This window comes from Marmota marmota, unplaced genomic scaffold (genome assembly GCF_001458135.2).
Source record: "Marmota marmota marmota unplaced genomic scaffold, marMar, whole genome shotgun sequence".
NCBI classification, from domain to species: Eukaryota; Metazoa; Chordata; class Mammalia; order Rodentia; family Sciuridae; genus Marmota; species Marmota marmota.
Genome location: NW_025999969.1, coordinates 2,175,716 through 2,201,469, shown reverse-complemented (window position 1 = coordinate 2,201,469; position 25,754 = coordinate 2,175,716). Strand labels below are relative to the sequence as shown.

The 25,754-nt window shown below is 39.4% G+C and overlaps 1 protein-coding gene across 3 annotated transcripts in view; it reads left to right on the top strand.

The window, feature by feature from the left end:
• Positions 1–25,754, top strand: part of Igf2bp2 (insulin like growth factor 2 mRNA binding protein 2) — a 149,806-nt gene that overhangs the window by 101,419 nt on the left and 22,633 nt on the right. Inside the window, exons 1-9 of one of the 3 annotated variants that reach the window (XM_048804026.1) lie at positions 6,062–6,106; positions 7,172–7,223; positions 11,735–11,786; positions 12,191–12,254; positions 14,793–15,065; positions 16,974–17,108; positions 20,417–20,539; positions 20,844–20,979; positions 23,809–23,937. In XM_048804026.1, coding sequence (XP_048659983.1) covers positions 7,179–7,223; positions 11,735–11,786; positions 12,191–12,254; positions 14,793–15,065; positions 16,974–17,108; positions 20,417–20,539; positions 20,844–20,979; positions 23,809–23,937 — 957 coding nt within the window. In that variant the 5' untranslated portion in view covers positions 6,062–6,106; positions 7,172–7,178. Of the gene's footprint in view, positions 1–6,052; positions 6,107–7,171; positions 7,224–11,734; positions 11,787–12,190; positions 12,255–14,792; positions 15,066–16,973; positions 17,109–20,416; positions 20,540–20,843; positions 20,980–23,808; positions 23,938–25,754 lie in introns of those variants that run through there. The other 2 variants (XM_048804027.1, XM_048804028.1) reach the window with 2 other exon arrangements.

Below are 25,754 nucleotides of genomic sequence, written 5' to 3'. Positions count from 1 at the left end.
TGGGAAACAGTTAAAATGCTCCACACATCATGAGTGCATGGTACGCAGTACAATTTGACCATAGCAGATTATGGCTGGGGCTGGGAGACTCTGGTAACCCCTTCTCTGTCACTGTCCTTGGACTCAGTCAGCACACCTGTCTGTGTGTACAGAGCACACTCTCTGAGGTGTTCAGATTTCCCTCCAAGATGAGGACTTTGTTGCATTTGATGGAGCTCAGAGCTGCTATGGAAACTGATGGGCCCTAGCTGGGTCGAATCCCTAACTGAACCCCAGAGGACTCTCTCACAGGGCCCTCCATGCTTCCTCTGTGACCTCTCTTGCCCACAGTTTCCCTGAGGATCCCATGAGCCAGGTCCTACAATTCATGTTCAGTTTGTTCTCTGCTCAAGCACCCAGTGTGGTCAAGGCTTGGGTTAGAGTTCCCAAGGTGACTGATAACACGTGCACTTAATAATACACCTGAAGACCAGAGGTTACCCTCACAAGCAGGCGCTTTACTTTCTTTTCCCCATTGAGAATACAAATGAAAGGGTTCTTTTATTTCACAGAGATTCCTCAGTTATTGTGATTTTTATCTCCCCAGCTGATTGTCCATTTATTTTAGCAACAAATCTTACCATGACAAAATAAGTTCTGGCGGGCCCTTGAAATTCATAATAATAGACATTTAGTTTATTTGAAATTCACTCAGTTGGAACCTTCTATTACCTCCTGACACCTACAGTGCGGAGATAGTAACACATTCAGAGAGAACACACAGAGGCACTTACTTGTTGAAAAGCCTTGTAAACCATCAGCTAAATTTGTTAGATGAATTGGGATTAAGTATATTTTGTTTTGTAGTTCTTTACAGTTGATAGTCTACACTTATATAATCACCAACTAACCAGAACATAGAATCAAAGTAGCCAGCTCCCCATCGAAACCAGGTGATTATCATGCTGCATTTCCCTTTCCTGGTGCATGGAGGCTGGGCTTAGTAACTTAGTGAGATTGAGACCCTGTTTCTAAATAAAATATTAAAAAGAGCTGGGGATGTGGCTCAGTGGTAAAGTACCTCTGGTTTCAATCCCTGGTACCACAAAAAAAAGGCACCCCTTTTCATTTGGGTACTGTGATGCATATCTGTAATTGCAGCTACTCAGAAGGATAAGGCAGGAGGTTTGTGAGTTCAAGACCAGGCTTTGCAATTAGCAAAACCCTGTCTCAAAATAAAAAGGGCTGGGACGTTCATGGCTCAGTGGTAGCACACCACTGAGTGTGATTCCTAGTTCTACTGGGGGGAACAAAAAACAGCCATACCCCTGCTGCCCTCTTTACTCTTGGTTTAAGGTGCACTGCAGGTATGAAAGCCCAGCCCTGGTATCTGAAATATTACAGGCATACCAGGTTGGGAAGCAGGCCCAAAGACCAGCTAAGACCCTGCTGTCCTAATTCTGTGCCAGTGAACATGAGAAATTCCGTTTATATATGTTTAGAGAAGCTTGATTTATTTTTTAAAATATTTTTTTAGTTCTCAATGGACTTTTTTAAAATTTTTTTTATTAGTTATTGATAGATATTTATTTTATTTATTTATACGTGGTGCTGAGAATCAAACCGAGTGCCTCACACATGCTAGGCAAGTATTCTACCACTGAGCCACAACCCCAGCCCCTTGATTTCTTTTTTAAGACAAAGGAATTGTGGGAAAAAAAAATTTTTTTTTGTAAGGGACAAAGATTTGTTTTCTTGTACTTGTCTAAGTCATTGTATGAATTGCCTTTTTAAAAGAGGAACACACTTTAATGGATTTCAAAAGGAAAAAGACTCGCATTTCTTATTTAAGACCAAGCCAAATACTGGCTTACTTGTCCAAAGAGGGAATAGAGCTTGCTCTTCTGTCCTGAGCAGGCTAAACCTTAACATAAACCAAGTATGTTTGTGTCTTCCCACATAACAATAAATTCACAAGCTACACTACCTTCATCAGTTGCTGCTCACCAAGTGCTAGTGGGTCAACTGGTAGTCAGGCTAGCAATTACAAATTTGATTATTGCATTCCAATCTTAATTTCTAATATTTGTAATAAGTCACACATCGTATTTCATACAATGATATATATGATTTACAGAAAGACTAAGGACTAAGGCGGCCACAGTGTTGTTACAGGATGCTGTGCCAAGAACAAAAGCAGAGAGCAGATTTGAGTGCAAACAACAACTGTAGGGGCTCAGATAAGGGTCCCGGGTCCCACCGCCCCCCTTCTTTTTTTGGTGGTGCTGGGAATTAGAACCCAGGACCTTGTGTGTGCAAAGCAAGCACTCTATCAACTGAGCTATATCCCCAGCCCTCAGATAAGGGGTTTAATGAACCAGTTCTGCAGGTTCCTGATGGAGGGATGGAGTTCCCACATTTGGGTTCCAGCATTTGGGTGCTGGCTTGGAGTGGGCCATGTGTCATTCTTACAGGCAGAAGAAACTGCACTACACTGAATCCCAGAAACAGAATGGAAGGTTGTTACCTGGGCAAGGTTGTAATGAGTAACCAGGTGACAGGGTCAGGGTCCTACTGTGTCCAATCTGGGTGGTGTGGGGGGATCTCCTTTAATGGATCTTAGATGAGGGGGTCATGTCACGTGGAGTTGATAAGCTCTTCTGTCTGGATGTTTTTGATGTGATTTGGGATGCCCATGTAACCAGGTGCTCCTGATTTAGTTTGGTCTATTGGCACAAATAAGTTATTTATCAACTTGTGCCTTAGGGTTATGCTGGGCAGATGGTTGTGTACTTGTACAAACAAGGCATAGAGTCATTCTACCTTGGCATTGGTACTCAAAATGGAGTAACCCACGGCAGACTACTTGTTTGTCCACATGATGTGGTAGGAGACAGCAGATCAGAGACCCTGAACTGAATGACAATCCCTCAGAAGAGTCACAGGTGACCAGATGGAGCCCCAGCTTATTGTTTATGCTGTGGTGATCTCCACTCCTCATTTTTTTTTTTTAGTTCTCAGTTTTCTTTCTTTCTTTCTTTTCTTTCTCTGAGATTAGAGCTACAACAGATAACTTTTTAAAGATGATTGCTGCTATCCTGCTTAACACTAGAACATAATCAGTCTGGGTACTGAACTGATGTCCTGATGTGCAGTCTTTACGGGAAGCGTCCCAGGGAAACACAATTGTTTCAGTCTGGTTCAGTGAGGATGCAGGAGTATCTGCCCTGAGCAATTTCCCTACTTTTGCACTTTGAACAAAGGTGTTGCCAAATAAATGAATACTCATCAAGTAAGATTGCAAGAATGTCTAATCTAATTATGGAAAAAAGGAGGTATGTGTTTGCTGCTGCCATCTCCTCCTCTCCTTCTTCTTCCTTTGACTTACCAGGTAAACTTAACATCAAAAAACCAAATAACCCAATTAATAAATGGGCAAAGGAACTGAACAGGTACTTCATAGAAGAAGAAACATAATCAGTATACTTTTTTAAAAAAATATATATTTAAAGCCACTTTAGAAGTTTTAACAGTTCGTTTTTTTAAAGCAAGGAAGATAAAACACAAATATATTCCTATTTTTTAAAATGAGAATTAAAAATACCCTTTTACCAATCAGATCTTCTTGTAGCTATTTTTTTTCAGGGCATTTACATATGTACCTATTTAATAGTATAGTTTTGGTTTGTGCTTTAAAAAAAATTTTTCAGGATCAACTTAATCTATAATGAACTCTCTTATAACAGCATGCCTTGGAAAGTTTTCTGTGATAGTGCATCTGTCTCTGTCTACTTCATTCTTAACAGCTATATGATGTTGCATATTATGGCCATTTAATTATATATTGATTTGCAGTTAATAGGCATTTAGCTTCCGATCTTCGTTACAAATAATGCTACAGTAGCTCTCTTTGTTCAAATTTCTCAGTGCTCATGTATGTGTTTCTTATTATGGAATTTCTACCAATAAATTTTGATTAAATTGAAGTCAGTGTTTATATTTGGGAATAACAAAATATATTTTTCTTTGGAAGTACTCTGTTTCCTTAAATCCTGGTGCCTTTTCTACAAATAGACTTGGTGAAATCTTTCATGGAGAAATTCCATGTAATCACTGTATGGGATGCTGTTGGCAGATTTATGTGAACCATTGCCATAAAAAGGCAGAGAAAGATCCAAATGTCCATGGGTAGGTGGTGGGCAAAATATTTGCAAGGACATCTCTGTCATATAAAATAGCCCGAGGAAGTTCCCTGACTACTGAAAGAGCGAGATCTCCAGGATGTTACTGTTATCTGGAAAAAGCAAGATGCAGAGTGTGTGTAGAAAATGCAGGTGTTTCTTTAAGAAGGAGATGAAGTAAGTTTGTACTTACACAAAGAAATTGAAGGTAACACAAAGGTGTAGTAAAAGCATTTCTGGATGGGGTGAAGGAAGACTTTTCACAGCCTACGTTTTTACAATGTCTTAATTTTTGAACCATAATTATATTGCCAATTCAGAAATAATTGACTTCTGAAAATGAATTTTACTTCTTAAGGAGCCAATTAAATCTGACCTTTTTTTTTTTTTTTTTGCTTTTGTTCAATTGTATCTTTTTTTTATTTGTTCTTTTTAGTTACACATGTCTAGAATTTATTTTGACATATTATACATACATGGAGTGTAACTTTTCGGAATGTAACTTTTCATTCTTCTGGTTGTATTTGATGTAGAATTACATTAGTCCTGTATTCATATATGCACAAAGGAAAGTACTGTTTGATTCATTCTTCTGTCTCTCCTATTACCATTCTCCCCTCCCTTCCCTTCATTCCCCTTTGTTTAATCCAGAGTACTTCTAGTCTTCTCTATTCCCCCAGCCGCATTGTGAGTTAGCATCCACATATCAGAGAGAACATTTGGTTTTTGTTTTTTTAGATTGGCTTGTTTCGCTTAGTATGATAATCTCCAGTTTCATTCATTTACTGGCAAATGCCATAACTTCGTTTCTCTTTATAGCTGAGTAGTATTCCACTGTGTATATATACACCACATTTTCTTTATCCATTCATCTGTTGAAGGGCACCTAGGTTGATTCCATAGTTTAGCTATTGTGAATTGAGCTGCTATAAACATTGATGTGGCCATGTCACTATAGTATGTTGATATTAAGTCCTTTGGGTATAAACCAAGGAGTGAGGTAACTGGGTCAAATGATGGTTCCATTCCAAGTTTTCTTAGGAATCTCCACACTGTTTTCCAGAGTAATTGCACCAATTTGCAGTCCCACCAGCAGTGTATGAGTGTACCTTTTTCCCCACATCCTCGCCAACATTTATTGTTACTTATATGCTTGACAATTGCCATTCTGACTGGAGTGAGATGAAATCTCAATGTAGTTTTAATTTGCATTTCTCTAATTGCTAGTGATATTGAACATTTTTTCATATATTTATTAACTGATCATATTTCTTCTTCTGTGCAGTGCCTGTTCAGTTTCTTGGCCCATTTATTAATTGGGTTATTTGTTTTTTGAGTTCTTTATATATCTTGGAGATTAATGCCTATCTGAGGTGCAGGTGGCAAAGATTTTCTCCCATTCTGTAGGCTCTCTCTTCATATTCTTGTTTCCTTTGCAGTAAAGAAACTTTTTAATTTGATTCCATCCCATTTATTGTAAATCTGACTTTTTTAAAGCCCGTGATATGTGGAACTTTATGTAGCATGTTCAAACCTATGTAGTATTTGGGAGAGGTCAGTTATAGGACCATGAATTTTGAAGGAAATTCTAGAAACAGAATCTATATGGCAATTTAAATTCTAACTACTTTGGTAGGAAGTTGGAAGGGCAGATCTGTATTTAAATTGTTGTTGTTGTTTTTTTTTTTAGTTTGTTAGGATTTCTCAGATTTTTTTTCCCCCAAAAGTAATTGAAAACTTTAAAACATGATGCTCATGATTCACAGTAGGAATCTTTTGTGGCTGCCTTGGTAAATACCATGATAAAGTGAACTCAGTTATGGTCTTAAGCCTGTGTGTGTTATTTGCTGAAGTTGGTGTCCTACAGAAAGAATAGACTGTGATTTTATCTTTACAGGAGCAGGAAAATTCAGATTCGAAACATCCCTCCTCACCTGCAATGGGAGGTAGGTCAATATTTCTTGTCAATAGATTTTCAAGACACTTTCTCCCTTTTTTAGTTTCCTTTCACATTTAGGAATTAGAGGTCCTGAGACTTCTCTGCAGAGTCTGGGGTCCTGCCTCTTCCTTTCTCAGTGCCCTGGTATGGCCATGGGTCTCAGGGTACATTTGGCCTTTTCACTATGTGGCATGTACTTTGATTTTTCATGCTGTCTTCTGAAAAGCCAAGCCACCAAGCACCAGCAACCAAGCTGTGAAACAAAACGCTTACCTGGGTTGTGGTTTTTAACCTCAAGATTTGGTAAAAGATTTTATCTTTCCAAATTATGATTGGAAAAAAAAAATCAATGGAAAACCAGCAAAAATAGAAAGCTGTTTGTTAGTTTGAGCAGGTTTTTGTTTGTTTTGAATTAGTTACTATGAGTAACAGTTAAGATATATTTTCAGAGCTATAAAACTTCTTCAAAGATTGCTATCTTAAATTTAAATAAGATAAACTATTGGGAGTGGCTTTATTGCATTATTTAAAAACTGTCCCATGTTGTATTCCTCAACCCAAAGGAAATTAAAATAGCCTTAGAGGAAACAGAATTTTTTTCTAATGTTTTCATTACTTTAAAATAATGCTTTTTATTATGGAAAGTTTTAAACATACACATCCTGCTGCCTTAAAAAATAAGGAGATCCCTGGAGGAAAACTGAAGGAAGAATTGTTAAATCTTACAGGAGGGAGAAATGAGCCCTGTACTTTATTCTGCTTCTCTTGAAAGAGCAGTGAGTGAATCCAGCCATCATAATGAGTGATTGTCAGCAGCTACCAAGGCTCTGAAATTCTGTGGTGTCACTTGAGTGACAATAAGCAAATCAAAGTCCCATAATATTTGTTCAGTTCTAACTGTATTTCTGGATGGCCTGAAAGCAATTTAATTAAACATTTATGTATCCATTCTTGTTTTGCTTTGATTTGCTTGCTGGGGGATATCACTGTGTATATATATATATTTTTTTTTTCTTTTTTTTTTTTTTGTGATTGTTTCTTCCCATTCTGACACTGCAGCTTCCTTTTACAGGTTCTGGATGGACTTTTGGCTCAGTATGGGACGGTGGAAAATGTGGAACAAGGTAATAAGTGAGGAAATTAGCCTGAGTTTTGGAGAGGGATAATACCTGTTATTTCTTATAGGCAACTCCAGAGAAGAATAGTAAATTCATATTTGAAACACGCTTCCTAAGGTGTATGTTAAATAACTGTGTGTGTGAGAGAGATATCTGTATCTTTGTATGTCTATATAGTTTTGTTTTTCAACTAAATGTGACTCTTAGCCTGTTTTCCTTATGCTGCGCAGTGTGCTCAGGCACTAGACAAACACTGTCAGGACCGAGTAAGCTAAATTCACTTGAGAGTAAATGGATTTACACTGCTGCTACTTGTTTTCATCAGCTAAGAGGAACACATCCCTAATGTCCTGCACTGAATGTTTTCCAAAGAGTAGGACTCCTGTCCCAAGAATCTCCAGCCGTGCTTATGAAAATGCAGATTCCTAGCTTTCCACTCTAAGGTTTCACTAATAAGATTCTTTGGAGAAAGAGCTCAGAAATCAAGTACCCTGAGTGATTTTTGTGTGCACTCAAGTCTTAATAACTACTGTCTTAAAAACAGTGCTGCAAAGGCCAAGAGAATACTTACTTTACTTCTGCCATCCTCATTTTTATCTTCTAAAGCATGAAATTCTATGATTAAAAAAAAATTAAAAAGTGAGGGAGTAGCTCCTGAAGCTGATGTCTTATGTAACTCGTTAGGACTCCCAGAAAAAAATGTTTTATAACAGCACAGGTCACAATAGGTAAATTATGGAGTCAACCCTGATGCCTATCAGTAGATGAATGTATTAACATAATTTCTTATGTAAAAACATAAGAAATTGTGGTTTATATACACAATAGAGTTTTACTTGGCCATAAAGAAAACTGAAGTTATGGCATTTGCTGGTAAATGGATAGAAATAGAGAACATAAGCTAGGTGATATAAGCCAGTCTCAGAAAATCAAAGGTTGAATGTTTTCTCTCATATATGGAAGCTAGAGCAAAGGAGGGGAGGATTAGATATCATAAAGACATAGGGAAGATCAATAGAGTAGAAGGAGGAGATCAAGAGGGAGAGAGGAGGAAGAGGAAAGGGGAGAAGATGTGGAATGAGTTTTAAAAACTCATTCTATGGGCATGTATAAATATACCACAGGGAATTTCACCTTTGTGAATAAAAAGAACCAATAAAAAATAAATAAATAGATGAGCAAAAGGAAGATCAGTAGAGTAGAAAAAGGAGAATAGAGGGAAGGAGGAGGGAAGGAAAAAGTGGGGAAATGTGGACTAAAATAGAATTCCATGCATGTATGATTTTATCAGGATGCATCCAAATACTGTGTATAATTATAATGCTCTATTTAAAAAAAAAAAAAAAGAGTCCCAGAAAAGTACATGCCAAAAGTTGGTTCCTGATATGAATGGTAGTAGCATAATAAAAAGTTTGCACCTTGCCAAGAGAGCAGAATGTAATTTCAGTAACTTACTGACCACGAGCCTGAAAAAGTCACTCAACCAGACTCAGTTTCCGCATGTGTAAAATGGAGAGCATCATTTCTCTCCTGCCTTTATATCACTGATAGTTGTGCCACCTAAAGAGATCCTACAGAAAGTCCTTGTGAATAATGGAGTTTTATATAATCTTAAGGGATTATAAAGGTTCACTTAGGAAAAAATCATAGGAGACCCATGAAATCTCTTCTGTCTGCCAGTATAATTAATAGAATAGTTTTATAACAGATGTTCCCCACTGGGCTGGGGTGGTGGCTCAGCGGTAGAGCACTCCGCCTAACATGTGCAAGGCACTGGGTTCAATCCTCAGCACCACGTAAAAATAAATAAATAAAATAAAGGTATTGTGTCCAACTAAAAAATAAATATTTTAAAAAAATATGTTCCCCACTCCATGAATATTAAAAATATCATTATTCACATTTATGCTCCTACCCGTTCATGGCCAAAGGTGAATGGAAAGACCTCAGAAGAAGACATGATTTACAAGGATTTTATTTCTCAGTTCTTATTTCCTTCAGTATGGACAAGAAGACATTCTTATGATTGGATGTAGTTGGCTAGATAGCCTTACATACATGAACATATAAGTTGCTAGCTAAGACCATGTTATAAATTCCATACAGTGCTACCTAAGGAAGAAATATCCCCTGTAATCCCAGCAGCATGGGAGGCTGAGGAATGAGGATCACAAGTTCAAAGTCAGCCTCAGCAACTTAGTGAGACCCTAAGCAACTTATCTACACTGTCTCAAAATAAAAAATAATAATAAAAAATCAAAGGACTGGAGATGTGGCTCAGTAGTTATGCATCCCTAATATTAAAAAAAAGAAAAAAGAAAAGAAAAGAAATATCCCAGTTCCCTGGGGCAGCTTATAGCTCCTGATCATTTCCAGTGTCTTCACAACTACAGGACAAACCTGTTGGGCTCTTGATTAATCACTCTTTTTCTTGGGTGATTCCTAATTCAAAGGGAAAACATTTTTAGTTGAGTTTTAAAAAACATAATAGTTTTAAATCCAAAAAAATAAGTGATTTGAATGGATCTTCCAGTTCATTCCAGAATCAAAAAACTGCCTGATTTCCTGAAGAGGAATATTTTTGAACAGGGAATATGGCTAAGAAGTGGAAAGAGAACCTGAGCATCTGAGTCTTAGTGGACAGCTGTATTCAGGAGGCTTCATGCACAGGGCTTTCTGGGAGGCTGCTTCTGCAGCCTCATCTGCAATCCTAGGAAAGAGCCAGTAGGAAACCCCTGCAGCTTTCTGTTCCATATTGAGAGGACACTTTGGGGCACATGTTGAATTGTGAGGACACTTTTGGGCACATGTTGTTGTTCTGTCCTGGATAAGTGTGAATTAGCAAGATGAGCGTTTCCAGGCAAAGGCTAGGGCTGGGCTTTGCATTTATGCCATGGACTTCAGGGGAAGTTCTGGTTGATGATTATGCACCTCGACCCCTGTAAAGGCTGAAGCTACTTTCAAGTGATTGGACAAACGATGTTTTTTTTTGTTTTTTGTTTTTTTTTAATAACCTAAAAATCTTTAACCCCTTTGAGGTCCCAAATCCCGTTGAGAATCTTACGGAAATCATAAACCAGAAAAATTAGCCTTTCTGCAAACATTGGATCATGTGACAGGTAGAGGAGGTTACAGAATTCCTGAAGCTCAAGTGTGATGGATTTTATTATAGGATTTTATATAGGTTATAGGATTTTATTATCACTTTGTAAAGCAGCTTTATGATGGTTTTCTTAACTTAATCTGGCTGTTAACTCTAAATCCTGCAACAGCTTTTTTTTTTCCCCCCTGTGTTGCCAGGGGTGGAACCCCGGGGCCTCGAGCATGTGAGGCAAGCAGCCTGGCACAGAGCTACACTCCCAGCCCCTCCAGCAGTTTGTTTAAAGAGAGGATTCGATTTAGTCATCTGTTTTGGAAGAATAAATATTTTTAGCTTAATTTTACTGGTTTACATGGAGAAAATTTTATCTGGAAACTTTTTTTATTTTTGAATCTCTAACTATGGAAAAAGAGATGCTGAGCAATTATAAACCAAGATAAGCCAGACGAGAGTGAGCCCTCCTTGGCCAGTCTCAGAGTTGATGTGTTCTCTCCTTTACTCAAGTTATGTAGAGTTGTCAGTATTCTTTATTGTTCACAGTTAATAGATTTAACTCACGCAAGCAGTCAAGGAATTCGGTCACAGGGAAACAAAAGTAGTAATGGTTCAACTTCATTAATAAGTGAAGAATAAAAGCACTTTCATAAAATAATGGTTAGCAGAGGCTGAGGGTTACCGGGTAGAGGAGATATTGGCCAAAGGATACAAAATTTCATTTAGATGGGAAGAATAAATGCAAGAGAGTACATCATGATGACTCTAGTTAATAACAATATATTGTATAGTTGAAAATCGCTGAGAGTGGGTTTAGTGTTCTCACCACAAAAAAACATAGTATGTGAGATAATGCGTCTGTTAAGTAGCTTGATTAAGCCATTCCATAATATATGCATTTATCAAAACATCATTTTATATACTGTAAATATATAGTTTTTACTTGTCAATTAAATTTTAACAAAATTAAAACATTTTCTTACATATGTAATTATTTTAAACAAGTGAAAATAATAATAATTAAAATTTATATCTTAGTAGTAGCACAGTAAAATTTATCCAGACTTCTAGGAGAGCAGTCTGAATACGCAGTAAAAAGCATCATGTTGAGGCCCAGAATGATGGTACACACCTGTCTGTAATCCCAGTGACTCTAAGGCTAAGGCAGAAGGATCTCAAATCCAAGGCAAACCTGGGCAACCTAGTGAGTCCCTGTCTCAAAAAATATAAAGGGTTGGGAATTAGCTCAATGATAGAGCATCCCTGGTGCTAAAGAAAAAAAAAAAGCTTCATATTGGGGCTATGAATATAATAGTAGAGTACTTGCCTAGCATGAGTAAGGCCCTGTTTGATCCTCAGTACTGTAAAGAAAAACAATATCATGTTCTTTTACCCAATTGTTTTCTTCTTCGATTTATTTTAGCCTACAGAAGTAATTCAGAAGAATACAAAGTCAAATGATGTTTGCAACAAAGGTGATTTTTAGCAACACTATTTATAGTAGTAACTATTGGGAGCAGCAGATTTGCCTTATGGGTTATGGTTAGGCAAATCGTGGCACATTTGCTCACTGCAATTCCATGTCAACATTAACAATGAAAACTATATTTAAAAAGTACATATATTCATGCAAAAATGTTTATAAAATAAGTGAAAATAAAACTGTTGTATATACAATCTATTATAAATGTGTTATAAATGTGTTTCATAAGTTGAGGACAAGTTACTGCGAATGTATTGGAATAAATATAACAATGTAAATACCTACAGAGTTCGATGAGGTATTTGGTACATTTTCTCTAAAGCTAGTCTGTCTACCTTGAGCCAGAGAGTGACCAACTTTTTAAAAATGATAATACAGTTTTTGTTTCTTCCATAGTCAACACAGACACAGAAACTGCCGTTGTCAACGTTACCTATGCAACAAGAGAAGAAGCAAAAATGTAAGTGGACTGAGGTTTATTTCCTTTTGAATTTATTTTGATTTTGTCTTGGAATTCCATTGAGTCCTGTGTTTATAAACCCTTTCCAAGAAGATTGGTGGAGGTCAATCCATGCCCCCTTTGACACATCCCAGGAGCTCATGACACCTGAGCCACAGTTGGCATATTGGTATAGCTCCAGCGTATTCCAGCCACTTTCAATATGCAGAGGAGCCCCAGGACATTCATATGAGGATGTTTGGTGATTGTGCAGAAACTATCTTAAAAAATGTTGAACATTGGCATCAAAACAAAGGTGGATGCTGTGTCCTGACATGGTTGGGAATAGAGGGCCGTGTCTTCTGGACTCTGTTTTGACAACCACTTGGAGTTCCTTGTACTCAGAGCTTCCTCTGTGGGCCATGGGGAAAATACACAGCCTATTTCTGTCCACACTCATTCGATGGGTACTGAAACATGACATTTTCCTCTATATATTATTAAAAAAAGGATCTACCTCAGTGCTAGCAGCAGTGGGTGAATTATTTGGGAGTGGGACATGGCTTAGGTTCTTATCTCTACCCCCATTCTCCTCCTAGTCTCCATTATTACATTGCTTCTGTGATTGATAATTTAAGCTTAACTGTTGATGAACATGGGACTCAGTTCTTTAAAAAAAAAAAAAAAACAATTTCCTTTTTTTAAGGAGGTTCTTGAAGTGCTGGTCAAGTCATCATAGCTAGAACTCTGGCCACAAGTGGTCTTACTTTATGCCTGTGGCCTAACTTTGGTTATATATCTGTTATTATTGGAACGTCAAGTCCAAGTCCAGGTCCTAGGCATTCCAAATAAGGAATTGAGCGAGACACACAGAAGTAGCAGATAGAGTACTGATATATTGAAGGTGAAGATAGCGCTCCGTTACGTAGAACAGAGTGGGCTGAGCCAGAGAGAGAAGATCAAGGCCCCCAGTGTCTGCACAATGTCTGTGCAACGTTCTCTTCCCTATACAGACCTGATTGAAGGCCTTACCCCATTTTCTCCCGTTGGTTATCTTATGATAACCTGATCAGAATGTTTTCCAATCCCTCCCCACCATTAGTTACTTTAGAAAACCTAATTAGAATACTGTCCACTTTTCTTCCATTGGTCATTTTAAAATTTGTAGCTCAGTGGTAAAAGCACTTCTGTTTTCAATACTCAGTACCCCCTTCCACAAAAATGAAATTAAAAAAAAGAAAGAAAGAAATCTGAGCTGGGCATGGTGGCACATGCCTATAAACAGTGGCTGGGAAGACTGAGGCTGGAGGATCTTGATTTCAAAGCCAGCCTCAGCAACTTATCAAGGTTTTAAGCAACTCAGCAAGACCCTGTCTCTAAATAAAATATTAAAAAGGGCTGGGGATGTGGGTCAGTGGTTAAGCACCCCTGGGTTCAATCCCTGGTACCAAAAAAGAAAAAGAAATCTGAGAACTTTATTTTAAAAGTAGGAATTTGTCCTGTGTGTGGAGTTGTAGCTGCAAAGATGCTTGTGGTAATTCTATATGTAATTGTGAAAGATGGGACCTAATGTACATATCTACAATAAAGTCAATTTCAAAAACTTGGATAAATGATTAGCCTGTTAAACAGCCACTAAAAATAATGTTAAAATATAATGACATGGAAAAATGTTGAGTATTAATTTTTTAAAGATTAGAAAATTATATGTACAATATCAATTCATTTTTATAATACATTTACACTTACTGAAGATAGGAAAAATAGAATGGATTAGAATTCTTTATTTGTACTTATGTATTTCTGAATTTTCCATAATAAATGTTATGTTGTGATTAAAAGAAAAAATGATGATTTTCTACTGATACCTACAAAGAGTTTTGGGTGACGGGAATACAGCCCAGGGTGGTGAAGAGCAGAAGGCAGGATTGTTCGTCCAGTCGGACCAAGCCTATAGGTGATCACTTGTTTAATTGTGGGGAGCCACTCTGGCCAGGAGCTGTGTACATACCTTTAAGTCCTGAGTAAGGAGGTTCTGACCATTGCAATGCAGTTGGACCTTACCTCTGCTCTGATAAGAGAGGTGTGGGTCCAGAAGTGGGCGTCACCGATGGGGTTGGATTACACCCACTTGTTTGTGGTAACCCTACCCCTTGCCTCATTTGAATGGCTTCTCCCCAATAAAGCCCAGGTTCCTGGCATGCTCTCTCCTTCTTGCCTGCCTTGGCCCCCATGTGGGAGCTGCAGCTGAGGAGCGGTCACTGAACCCAAAGATAAGGTGCTTTCTGGGTCTGTGTCTTTATTTAGTCCCCAAATTCACGTGGAGCGACCCTGACTGGTTTAGTTGTGTGTGGTGACATTTCATTGATAGTTGGAAGCTCCGGGGGAGCAGAGCTTGCCCTCCACTGTATCCTCAGTGCAGTGCGCGGCACCCACACCCACACCCACACCCACACCCACGTAGGCGCCTGGTAGAAGGGAGTGCACCCACCCGTCCCTGGGAGAGTCTTCCTCCTTGTCGCTCTCTGACAAGGCTCTCCCCTCCCTGCTGCATTCCAGAGCCATCGAGAAGCTAAGTGGGCATCAGTTTGAGAACTACTCCTTCAAGATTTCCTACATCCCGGATGAAGAGGTGAGCTCCCTTTCGCCCCCTCAGCGAGCCCAGCGTGGGGACCACTCTTCCCGGGAGCAAGGCCACGCCCCCGGGGGCTCTTCTCAGGCCAGACAGATTGATTTCCCGCTGCGGATCCTGGTCCCCACCCAGTTTGTTGGTGCCATCATCGGAAAGGAGGGCTTGACCATAAAGAACATCACTAAGCAGACCCAGTCCCGGTACGTGCCTCCGGGGCTTCCTTTGCTTCCTTCCAAGGGGGTCCCCTGCCACCTTCAGGTCACTCTTGCTTATATCAGCAATGGGGTGGGGTGGGAGGGACATTGTATGGGATAGTAGCTTCTTTAAACAGGACTACTAACAGACTAACTTCTAGCTGGGAGCCATGATGAGCTTTAGTGCTAATTGCATAACAGACACAAGCCAAAGGTGTGTAAAGAGGGCACTGATGAACCTCATAGCCAAGGATTGTTCCCATAAGCTAACTAATGCCCTGAATGCATGTAGTTCTAAAACAGCCCAGGTGTGGGGTTCTGTGGGATTGTCAAGCCCTCTGTCTTAGCTCTACCTTCTGCCCTAAGTCAGAGCCCTGGAGGTAGACATTCTTTTAGAGACCAACTAGGTAGTCTCACGAGGACATGGTGAATCATTGGTGCATCAAGCAAGAAAGAAAGTACACTGGCCTTATGTTTAGTTTTCTCTCTGTTTAAAGAGACTGAACTGTAAAAGGAGTCGGATAAAATGACTTGTGCAGTTCTTGATTTTTGTTAGGTTTGTAAGACCACAGCACAGGACTTGAAAAACAATGACTCATGTTCAAGTTTTACCACTTAATGACTATATGATCTTGGGGAAAAAAAAATTTAACCTGAGTATCAGTTGCTTCTTCTGTGAAAAGGAGATTACTGTTTTGCCAGGATTATTGTGAGAATTAGCAAAATCAGGCAGATTTAAAGAAATCACTTCAATTGCAAACATCAAAAGTACGACAAATGCTAGTTACATATATGTGCTAGTGCATTTTAACCTGAAATGTTTGAGGTTTGTAAAGAGGCTTTGTAACCTGGAAAAAAATGAAAAGCTAATTTCCTCAGCATCTGAGTTACCCCTAAGTATGGACACTAAGATGGATAAGGCCTAGAGTGCATAATCTTAGGAGGAAAAGTGAAATAGAGAAATTACTATCTCACGTTCCTTTTATTTTAAAAATCAGCCCTTTGGGTTAGCACAGTCCCATGCCTTAAGCATACAGTAAAGTTTGTATATATTTTTTGCAAATAAACAAAAAACAAACAAACAATCCTTTCTTTTCCATCAAGTTTGCCTCACTGAGAATGTGATTTTTATTTATATCTCCTTTTATTCCAAAGATTGTTGAAGGTAGCTTTTAAAAAAAAAACTGAATTTAATGCTCAAATTGTGTGCCTGTTTTAAAGAAGTAGGCCAAAGATTTGACTCTGGGCTTTATAACAGCCAGAGTATAAAGGGATATAATAGAAAACATGATTTTGAAAGTTAACAAAATGAGTAGGGCCACAACTACCCAAGGAAGTCTGATAAAGTCATCAAGCTTTTGAGCCATTAGTTTTAAGAGCCGGAAGAAGGCAGGCTGCCAATGGAAAGGAAACCAAAAACTTAGAGAGGCAGAGAGAGGGCATGCCTCTGTGTTTTATCCACACTCAAACATATAAAGCTTGATCAAATTTGGTGTTTGGGTTTGGATTAACATATGAGTTTTAAAAGCTGCAATCAGTTCAGAGATGGCATGGTGCCAGTGTGCAGTATTATCCTTCTCACTTTACTCTTTGCTTCTGCAGTCATCTGAAAGTCTGCAGAAAATACTTCATCTACCAAACTGGCTTCATTACCAAGCTGGCTTGGTGCCTCTGTCCCACAGCACTCCTATGAGAAACAGTCCCTTTCTAAATGGCAGTGCCAAGGATTAGAGCTTGGCACAGACCCCCTACACTGCTTGCCACCTTCTTGGAGAATGGCATTGGTTGTGAACGTGCTGGTGACGCTTTCCTGTCTGTGCTCTTGGTGTACATTGGCTGGTGCCAGGCTTTCTTGGGACTAGGGTCCTACCCCAGAGGATGTTGTACTTATTGTGCCTGATTCCTTTCTTACAGGGTAGACATCCATAGAAAAGAGAACTCAGGGGCAGCAGAAAAGCCTGTTACCATCCATGCCACCCCAGAGGGGACATCTGAAGCCTGCCGCATGATTCTTGAAATCATGCAGAAGGAAGCTGATGAGACCAAACTGTAAGTTTACATATGTTACCCGGGTACAGAGTAAGAAATGTTAAAAGCTTTAAGTCTGTAACTCAGTGAAGGGAACAGGGGAGGGATTGTGTTTAAGAAATTTGATCCCAAGAAGAACACCATAGCGAACAGACCTTTTACATTTACAGTATGTTTTTTCCTTCACTTGTGTTTTGGTGATCCCAATATTACCATCACCCATTGGTAGTAACATTGGTAAGAACATGAATACTTATGCTGTCTAGTACAACTTGCAATGATGGAACTGTTCTATATCTGCACTGTTCAATAAAATAACCACTAGTCACAGACTGGTGTTGAGTAATTGAAATGTGAATAGTGCAGTGGAAGAGATGAAAACTTGATTTCAACTAATTCAAATCTGAATAGCCATGGATATGGCTAATGGCTTCATATTGGACAGCGCATGTATAGGATGTTCATTGTCTCCTGAGCCATCTTTTACTGTTTTGGAAAAGGTTTTTTCCCAGCATGTTTCTACACCATTTGCACTCTTAAAATTGGATTATGTTTCCTTAAGTAGTAGAAACTGGTTTCCGAGTGATTACTCTTCATCCTACTTTTCTTCCATCTCCTCCTTCCCTTTATGAAATAGTTCTTAGGCTTCCACAGTATAATAGTGTATGTTGGTCAGCTTTGTGTAGCTGTGACAAAAATACCTGACGAACAATTTAGAGAAGATTTATTTTGGCTCACAGTTTGAGAGGTTCAGTTCATGGTGTGCCAACTTCTTGCTCTGGACCCAAGGTGAGGCAGAACATCATGACGGAGGAAAGCATTTCATGGCATGATGGAGGAGAGCTCACCCTTCATGATAACCAGGAAACAGAGAGAGAAAGGGGAAGAGGCTGCAGGGAAGATGCACCCTTCCAGGGCATGTCCCCAATCATCTACCTCATCCCACCATCACCCATCTGCCTGAGTTCCCACTCAGACCATTCAGACTCGAATGGACTGATGAGGTTACAACTCTCGCAGTTCCATCATTTTACCTCTGAACATTCCTGCATTAACAGGAGCTTTAGGGGGACCCTTCATAGTCAAACCATAACAATGAGCATTGTCTCAATTTGAATGGCAAGCACAATTTCTTACTAAATGAGTTGATTTTTGTATTATAAATTGATGAATGGTAATAAAATAGAAAATTTAATTTTTAAAAAGACAGTGTCAGTTGGCAAAATTTGTGGGCCGTAGTGGCAGTTTTATAGAGGAGCAATGAAGCATGAATTGAATATAACATTAATTTGGCAAATAATGTCAAACATAACTGTCCCAAAACTGGGAAGATGAAAGTAGTTTTTAAAAGAGGAACATTGCAAGTCTATATTCATATTTCATAAGAGACTCCAACCTTTCATTTATGAATTATTTGCTCTTTATGGCTCTTTAAATCCCCTAAATGCCACAGCTTAATTTGAGGAAAGCCTTCTTTCATCCTAATTATTTAGAATTTTATGAGTAACTCCCTCCTTGATCCTTTAACCTAGGTGCAACTTACAAAATTCTAAGTAGTCAGCAAGACTCATTTTTTTATAAATTTGGTCTTTAAAGTTTTCATGTAGAGCCAAGAGAGACCATTTGAATGTCTTTGAAATATTTTTTTCTGAGTACCTGTACCATGCTAAGCACTGTGTGTGCCAAAGCTATAACCATGAGCAAGATCCAGTCCTTGCTTTGTGGAGCTTACCAGTCTAGTGGGAGAGAGACTCATTAAACAGTCACACCAGTAATTATGTGCAGCTATGAGAAGTGGAGAAATGCAAGACCGGGTGATTACATGTAATGGGAAGCCCCAGTCAAGGTTTTAGGGGGACAAGAAGGCCCTTGAGGGTTTCAGTAAAGGCCTCCCTTGTCAGTGACAGCCCTGAGGGGGCTGAGTAGAAGATAAAAGATGTCAGAGAATAAGGATGCTAAACTCTATTCTTTTGCCAACTATTTATTGAGTACCAACTATGGGCCAGGCACTGTTCTGTGTGCCAGGAACTGAGCAGCAAGCAAAGTGGACAAAAGCCCTACTCTCTGAAAGTTACATTTGGGGGAGGTCTTCAAGTATTCTGTTTGTTTTGAGGCAATAATGCATCTGCTACATGTTTTTGGTCTCAGGTAATAGAAAATACAAGTGGCTTAAGCCGAGTGTGATGGCACATACCTGTAATCCCAGTGACTCGGGAGGCTGAGGCAGGAGGATTGTGAGTTTAAAGCCAGCCTCAGCAATTTAGTGAGGCACTAAACAACTCAGCAAGACTCTGTCTCTAAATAAAACATAAAAAAGGGTTTGGGATGTAGCTCAGTGATTAAGCATCCTTGGTTTCAATCCCCAGTACAAAAAAAAAAAAGAAATGAACATAATATTTACCATATTAATAAGGCTTGGTGGCACCCACCTTGGGAAGCAGAGGCAAAGGAGTTTGAGTCCAGGAGTTTGAAACCAACCTAGACAACATAGCACAAGATCCTATCTTAAATAATAATAATAATAATAAAATTTTAAAAATAAAATCTATCATAATTATTTTTAAATGAATAGTTCAATAATGTTAAAAATATTCATATTATTGTGAAATCAATATCTAGAATTTTTCCATCTTGCAAATCTGAAACTCTGAACCCTTTGAAGAATTTTCCCTTTTCCTCTTCCCCACCCCTGGTAACCACCATTCTACTTCATGTTTTATGAATTTGACAGCTTGAAATGACTCATATACACGAAATCATAGAGTAGTTGGCTTATTTTACTTAGCATAAATCTCTAAGGTTCATCCATGTTATGGCATAAAGCAGACCCTGCTTTGATTTTTTTTGGGTATATGCCCAGAGATGGACTTGCTGGTTCATGTGGTAGGTATTTTTTCTTTTTTCTTTGGCAGTATTAGGGATTGAATCCAGCTCTATTACTGAGCTATATTCCCAGTCTTTTTTTTTTTTTTTTTTGGTGGTACTCACAGCCTTGTGTATGCTAGGCAAGTGCTTTACTACCAAGCTACATCCCGAACCCTGGTAGGTCTGTTTTTAATTCATATCTCATTGGCTAGATCTGCCTTGTAGACCCACTTTTCCCTTCCAACCAGTTACCACAAGAGAGTAAAATGATCATGGTTTAGCTACATTAATTGAAATTCATGAGCCTGAGGTTGGCGAGGGGACCTAGCCTCCCCTAAAGCCCAAGGCCACTTGGTATCCAAACAAAATAGCTTCCATTATATAAGAAAAAAGCAGGGTAATGTCTCTTGAGAGGCAGCCATTTTGTCCATCTTAAATGTTAAGTCATCATTTTTCTCTTTTAGAGCTGAAGAGATCCCTCTGAAAATCTTGGCCCACAATGGTTTGGTTGGAAGACTGATTGGCAAAGAAGGCAGAAATTTGAAGAAAATCGAACATGAGACAGGGACCAAGATAACAATCTCATCGTAAGTCACCCGTTCAGATTCATTGCGTCCAGTGATAAATCACTGAGCATTTTGATATGCCCAACTCATCTGCTTTTCCCTAAAATTGAAATATAATCATGTGTGATATAATTATTTCCATCGTCATCAAAAACAAATACATAGTTCCCAGTCTGACATTTTCCAGGGGATATGATCTAAGTCATTAAGATTTGAGTGTGTTGTGAGGGAATCCAGTTTTCTCTACCAAGACATGTTTTGATTGTTCTGGAATGTTATTTTTGCTATCAGAAAAAGAAATGTCTCTCTTTTTCCCACTGGCCAGTTTGCAGGATTTGAGCATATACAACCCTGAACGAACCATCACTGTGAAGGGCACAGTGGAAGCCTGTGCCAACGCTGAGATAGAGATTATGAAGAAGCTACGTGAGGCCTTTGAAAACGATATGCTGGCCGTTAATGTAAGTGCCTAGCGCTTCCTTCTCTGCTGGTTTTCCTCTGTGCTTTCAGACAGGACCCAGGCCTTTCTAAGAACACTTTTGTCATTCAGCTGATGAGAAAGTGCCTTATCTAGATAAGTATGTGGAGTGTTCCTGACTTCTCTGGGGTAAAGGCATTAAAACAATCAGGAAACCAATTAGTAAAACATGATAAACACAAAACTGGACAAAACAATGTGAAGCCATTAAAAAAAAAAATAATGACTAATAATAAGATTGTAAAATCAGGAAATACTTATGATGTTTATTAAGGAAAGACATGTGAAAGTATTTATAACTAGGGTTCCAATTACATAAAATAATATGGATTGGAATTACTGGAAGGCTCCATACAAAACTAAAAATATATGGTATGTTAGGAAAGTGTTTTTTTGTTGTTTTTTTTTAACTCCTAATTTCAGAACTTTCTGTAACATTGTCCTTATTACTTTGGGTGTTTTAAAAATAAAAACTTCAAGTGGGGCCTGGTGGCAAATGCCTGTAATCCCAGCAGCTCAGGAGGCTGAGGCAAGATTTCAAGTTCAAAGCTGGTCTCAGCAATTTAGCAAGGCCCTAAGCAACTTAGTAAGATACTGTCTCAAAAGTAAAAAGGCTGGGGATGTAGCTCAGTGGTCAAGTGTCTCTGGATTTAATCCCTGAGACTCCCCCCACCAAAAAAAAATACCATGGCCAGGTTCAATTACGCATAACTGTAATCCCAGGAGCCTGAGGCAGGAGGATCACCAGTTTGAGGCCAGCCTCAGCAACCTAGTGAGACCATGTCTCAAAATAAAAAATAAAATAAAAGGCCTGAGCATTTTGCTCAGTAGTAAAGCATCCCTGGATTCAATCTCCATTACAGAGGAGAGAAAGCACACTTTATAATTAACTTCCAGTTTTTATCTCGTGCTAGTGATCTGCACTTTTAAATTGCTTAATAATTGCTGACCTCCACCTGAGCTCTCATTAATACTGCTAGAAGATTGGTTTGAGTGTGTCCTTCCTATTATTGCTGCTTAGTTCCCACTTGATAATGGGGAAACACAAGTCTGCACTCAGGAAAGTCCTAAAAATATTTGTCCATTAGCAAAGCCCAAGCTCAGCTCAGGGGAGTAACAACTTTTTATTATAATTTTCTAACATATACAGAAGGGTGGAAAGATCTCTGATAAGCCCTCATAGCTGATAATCCAGGTTGTGACCTCATGGCTTATTTTGTTTCATCTCAACTCTCATCCACTTCCCATCTGTGTCAGATGACCTTGAAGCAAGTTCAGTCCTGGTAACATTTCATAGAGGAATGAGTGTTGACCAAGAGTTCTGTGGACTAAACCCCAGCACCCTCGCTGCAGCACTTTCCACACTGGTCTTTACGCAGATCCACCCTCTGCCCCCACATCAGTTGGTCCCCACCTGAGCAGGCCACAGCACATGGTGACTGTGAGGCAGGATGGGGAGAGGTGGAGGAAGAGACAGCCACGCATCCTCCTCCCTGTGTGTTTGTCTCTGGAAGGACCATCTGAACGGCTCATTTTCTTCTTGACATCTTTCTGTGAACACTTGGAAATGCTCAAAAGGGTCTGGTTGCTGCAAAGATTTGTCACCTGAGCATGAGAGTCATCATGTCTATTCAAAGCCATGGTCTGAGAGATGACTCACAAAATCACTAGTGTCTTACATATCAAATGAGATGAAGGTGAAGATCCCAGTTCTACTGTTCCAAACATTCTAAAGGAAGCCAAGTTATGGGGTGACTACATTCCTCTCTCTCTAAGAGGTTTAAAATCCACCTCCAGCCCATTTGAGCATACTCAGGTTTAAAACATGGAATAAGCAAGTGAGATGATCATGAAGCTGGCAACTAAATGATGAAGAGACAGAAGTCACAGACCATCCCAAACTTGGATCATGGAATTTCCATATGTAGTGTCCTAGTGATCTGTCCCTGGATAGAGTGAGAAAAACCTGTTGACCCAATTTGTTTTCAGGGAAATCATTCAACAAATATTTATTGAGTACTTAACTATGTACCAGGCACTGTACACAACACTAAGTAAAAGAGTCTCTGTAAGAAATCATGGTCTAGGGGCTGGGGATGTGGCTCAAGTGGTAGTGCGCTCGCCTGGCATGCGTGGGGCCCTGGGTTCGATCCTCAGCACCACATAAAAATAAAAAAAATAAAGATGTTGTGTCCACTGAAAACTAAAAAAATAAATATTAAAAAAAAATTTTAAAAAAATCGTGGTCTAAAAGGGGAAAAGTTAATTGCACAGGTCATTCAAACACCATATGATGAGTGCTGTTTTAAGGAAACAGGAATGCCAGGAGAACCCAGATAGGGCGTTAGAGCTCAGACCTCTGGGGTCAGAGAAAGCTTCATGGATGAGGGGGACACTAAGCTGAGTGAGGGGAGACTCAGCCAGGTGAGGAGGGAGAGAAGCACTTTCTTCCAGGGGAGTCAAATGTGCAAGAGCCCAGAGGTGAGAGAGAGCATGGGGGTATTTAAAGGAGCAGGAGTGAGCAAGATGGAAATAACAGGTTGACAAGGTGGCCCGAATCCCCAGGTAGTCCTCAATTGCCATGGAAATATGTGTAGATGTTCCCAAGGGTGGCAGAAAAGCTTTGAAGGCATGCCACAGTCGGGTTGAGGATTGGCATCCACCCCCAATGCAAGGCGAAGAGGTCTTGTGAGCCAGGGCAGAGCTAATGGGAAATGCTGGTGCCTTTCAGACAAGAAATGGAGGTTGACCCAGGCAAGCTGGACCTCTCCGGTCTCCTCCCCTCATATTTTTTCTCCATTTCTGTTCCCAGCAACAAGCCAATCTGATCCCAGGGTTGAACCTCAGCGCACTTGGCATCTTTTCAACAGGACTGTCCGTGCTGCCACCACCAACAGGGCCCCGCGGAGCTCCCCCCGCTGCCCCCTACCACCCCTTCGCTGTAAGTAGCTCAGCATTCAGAGGTTTGCTTATGCTCTGGGCACCGCCAGGCAGCAGCATTACTCTGCTATGTTGAGTCAGAGCTAAAGCTTTCATGTGGAGGCCATCCTCATGAGGATTGGAGGAGGAATCCAGTATTTCTTAGTACTTCTTCCTCAAGGGAAAATTGATATTAAACCATCTTCTAAACATGTACTCTTAAATATCCTCTATTTAATCAATATGCTAGTATTCTATCTTTCATAGATAGAAGTTCATAGATAAAATTGATTAAATAGAAGCCTATTTATTGTTTAAAAAAAGATTTGTTAGCTCAAATAAGAACATTTGTATTATTCATTTATTACAATGTGAGGATACCTGGGTGATTCATTATAGATAGATAGATTGATTGATTTCCCAATCTATGTCTATAATTCAGATGCAATACATTTTAATAGGCAGTTTTTAAAAGAAAATAGTGTTTGTGTCTAAACAGAAAAATGCCTGGTATTTAGTGTGTTCTCCATAAATATTTATTGTTTGAGTCATAATTTACAACAAAAGAAAAAATGTGAAAGGTATATTTCTACTTGTTGTTCTCCTTCACAAGCATTATTCAAGATCAATACACTACCAAATTGGGATTTCAGACACTTGACAGCTCTTCCTTTCATTTCTAATTCTTCTCTATACATATTGCTTATTTTTAAAAGCGAACTTTCTTTTGCCCAATGTTTATGCCGTTTAAGTGAGAAGAATCAGGTGGGTGAGTGAGCATTGCTTTCTTTGAGAGGTGGCTTCTGGTGTAGGCATTTCCTTGTGTGAGTTCTCAGTGGCTGTTTTGCTCCTCTGTGGAGATGTAGGAGGAACCCTCCACGTTGCTGTGCCAACAAAATGCAGATGTGAGCTGGCACCACATCCTCTCTCACGTACACGTCTCCTGCAGTCTTGTCATAGAAGCTCCTCTGGGGTTTTTCTGAATCAGTTCATATCATCTCTTTAGTTTCATTCATCTTCCCTGACACTAAAGGATGCAGCTCAATCAATACTAAGTTTTGTGTGTATGTTTGATAAAAGCAGAGCCTGTGGAGGGAAGGGCTGTGGCTGCTCACTTGGCAGCTCCAAGCAGTGAGTTAACATAAGAGGTATGTGTCCCAGTACCTTTGCTGTCAGATTTGAGAATAACCCAGCTCAGTACAGGGAAAAGGTATTAAGACATATCTCATTTCTTGAGAGGGAGGCTGAACACAGGACCCCATAGAAGATAACCTCAAGTCAGACCTGACACTCTCACAACCTGCCAAGGAGAGGCAGGGGAAGCATAATAAAATAGACCATTCTCAAGTTGGTAATCTAAAATGGGGGTCTCCATTGTATAGCCTGAGGGGTAGATCTGGTCCATCATTTCCTTTTTTTTTTTTTTTTTAAGAATTCAATCTTTGTTTATTTTTAAAATAAATATAGATTGGTTGTAGATGGACACAATTCCTTTGTTTCATTTATTATTTTTACGAGTGCTGAGGATAGAACACAGTACCTCACACATGCCAGACAATCACTCTACCACTGGGCCACAACCCCAGCCCCTATTATTTATTTTTATTGTTTATGTTTTATATGGTGCTGAGGATTGACCCAGTGCCTCACCTGTGCTAGACAAGCACTCTACCACTAAGCTACAATCCCAGTCCCCATCATTTATATTGTAATCATTTTGTAAATTGTTTTTTATTGTTTGTTGTTTTGTTTTGTTTGGGGGCATGGTACTGGGAGTTGAACCCAGGGCCTCACACATGCTAGGCAAGTACTCCACCCTTGTGTTACATCCCCATCCCT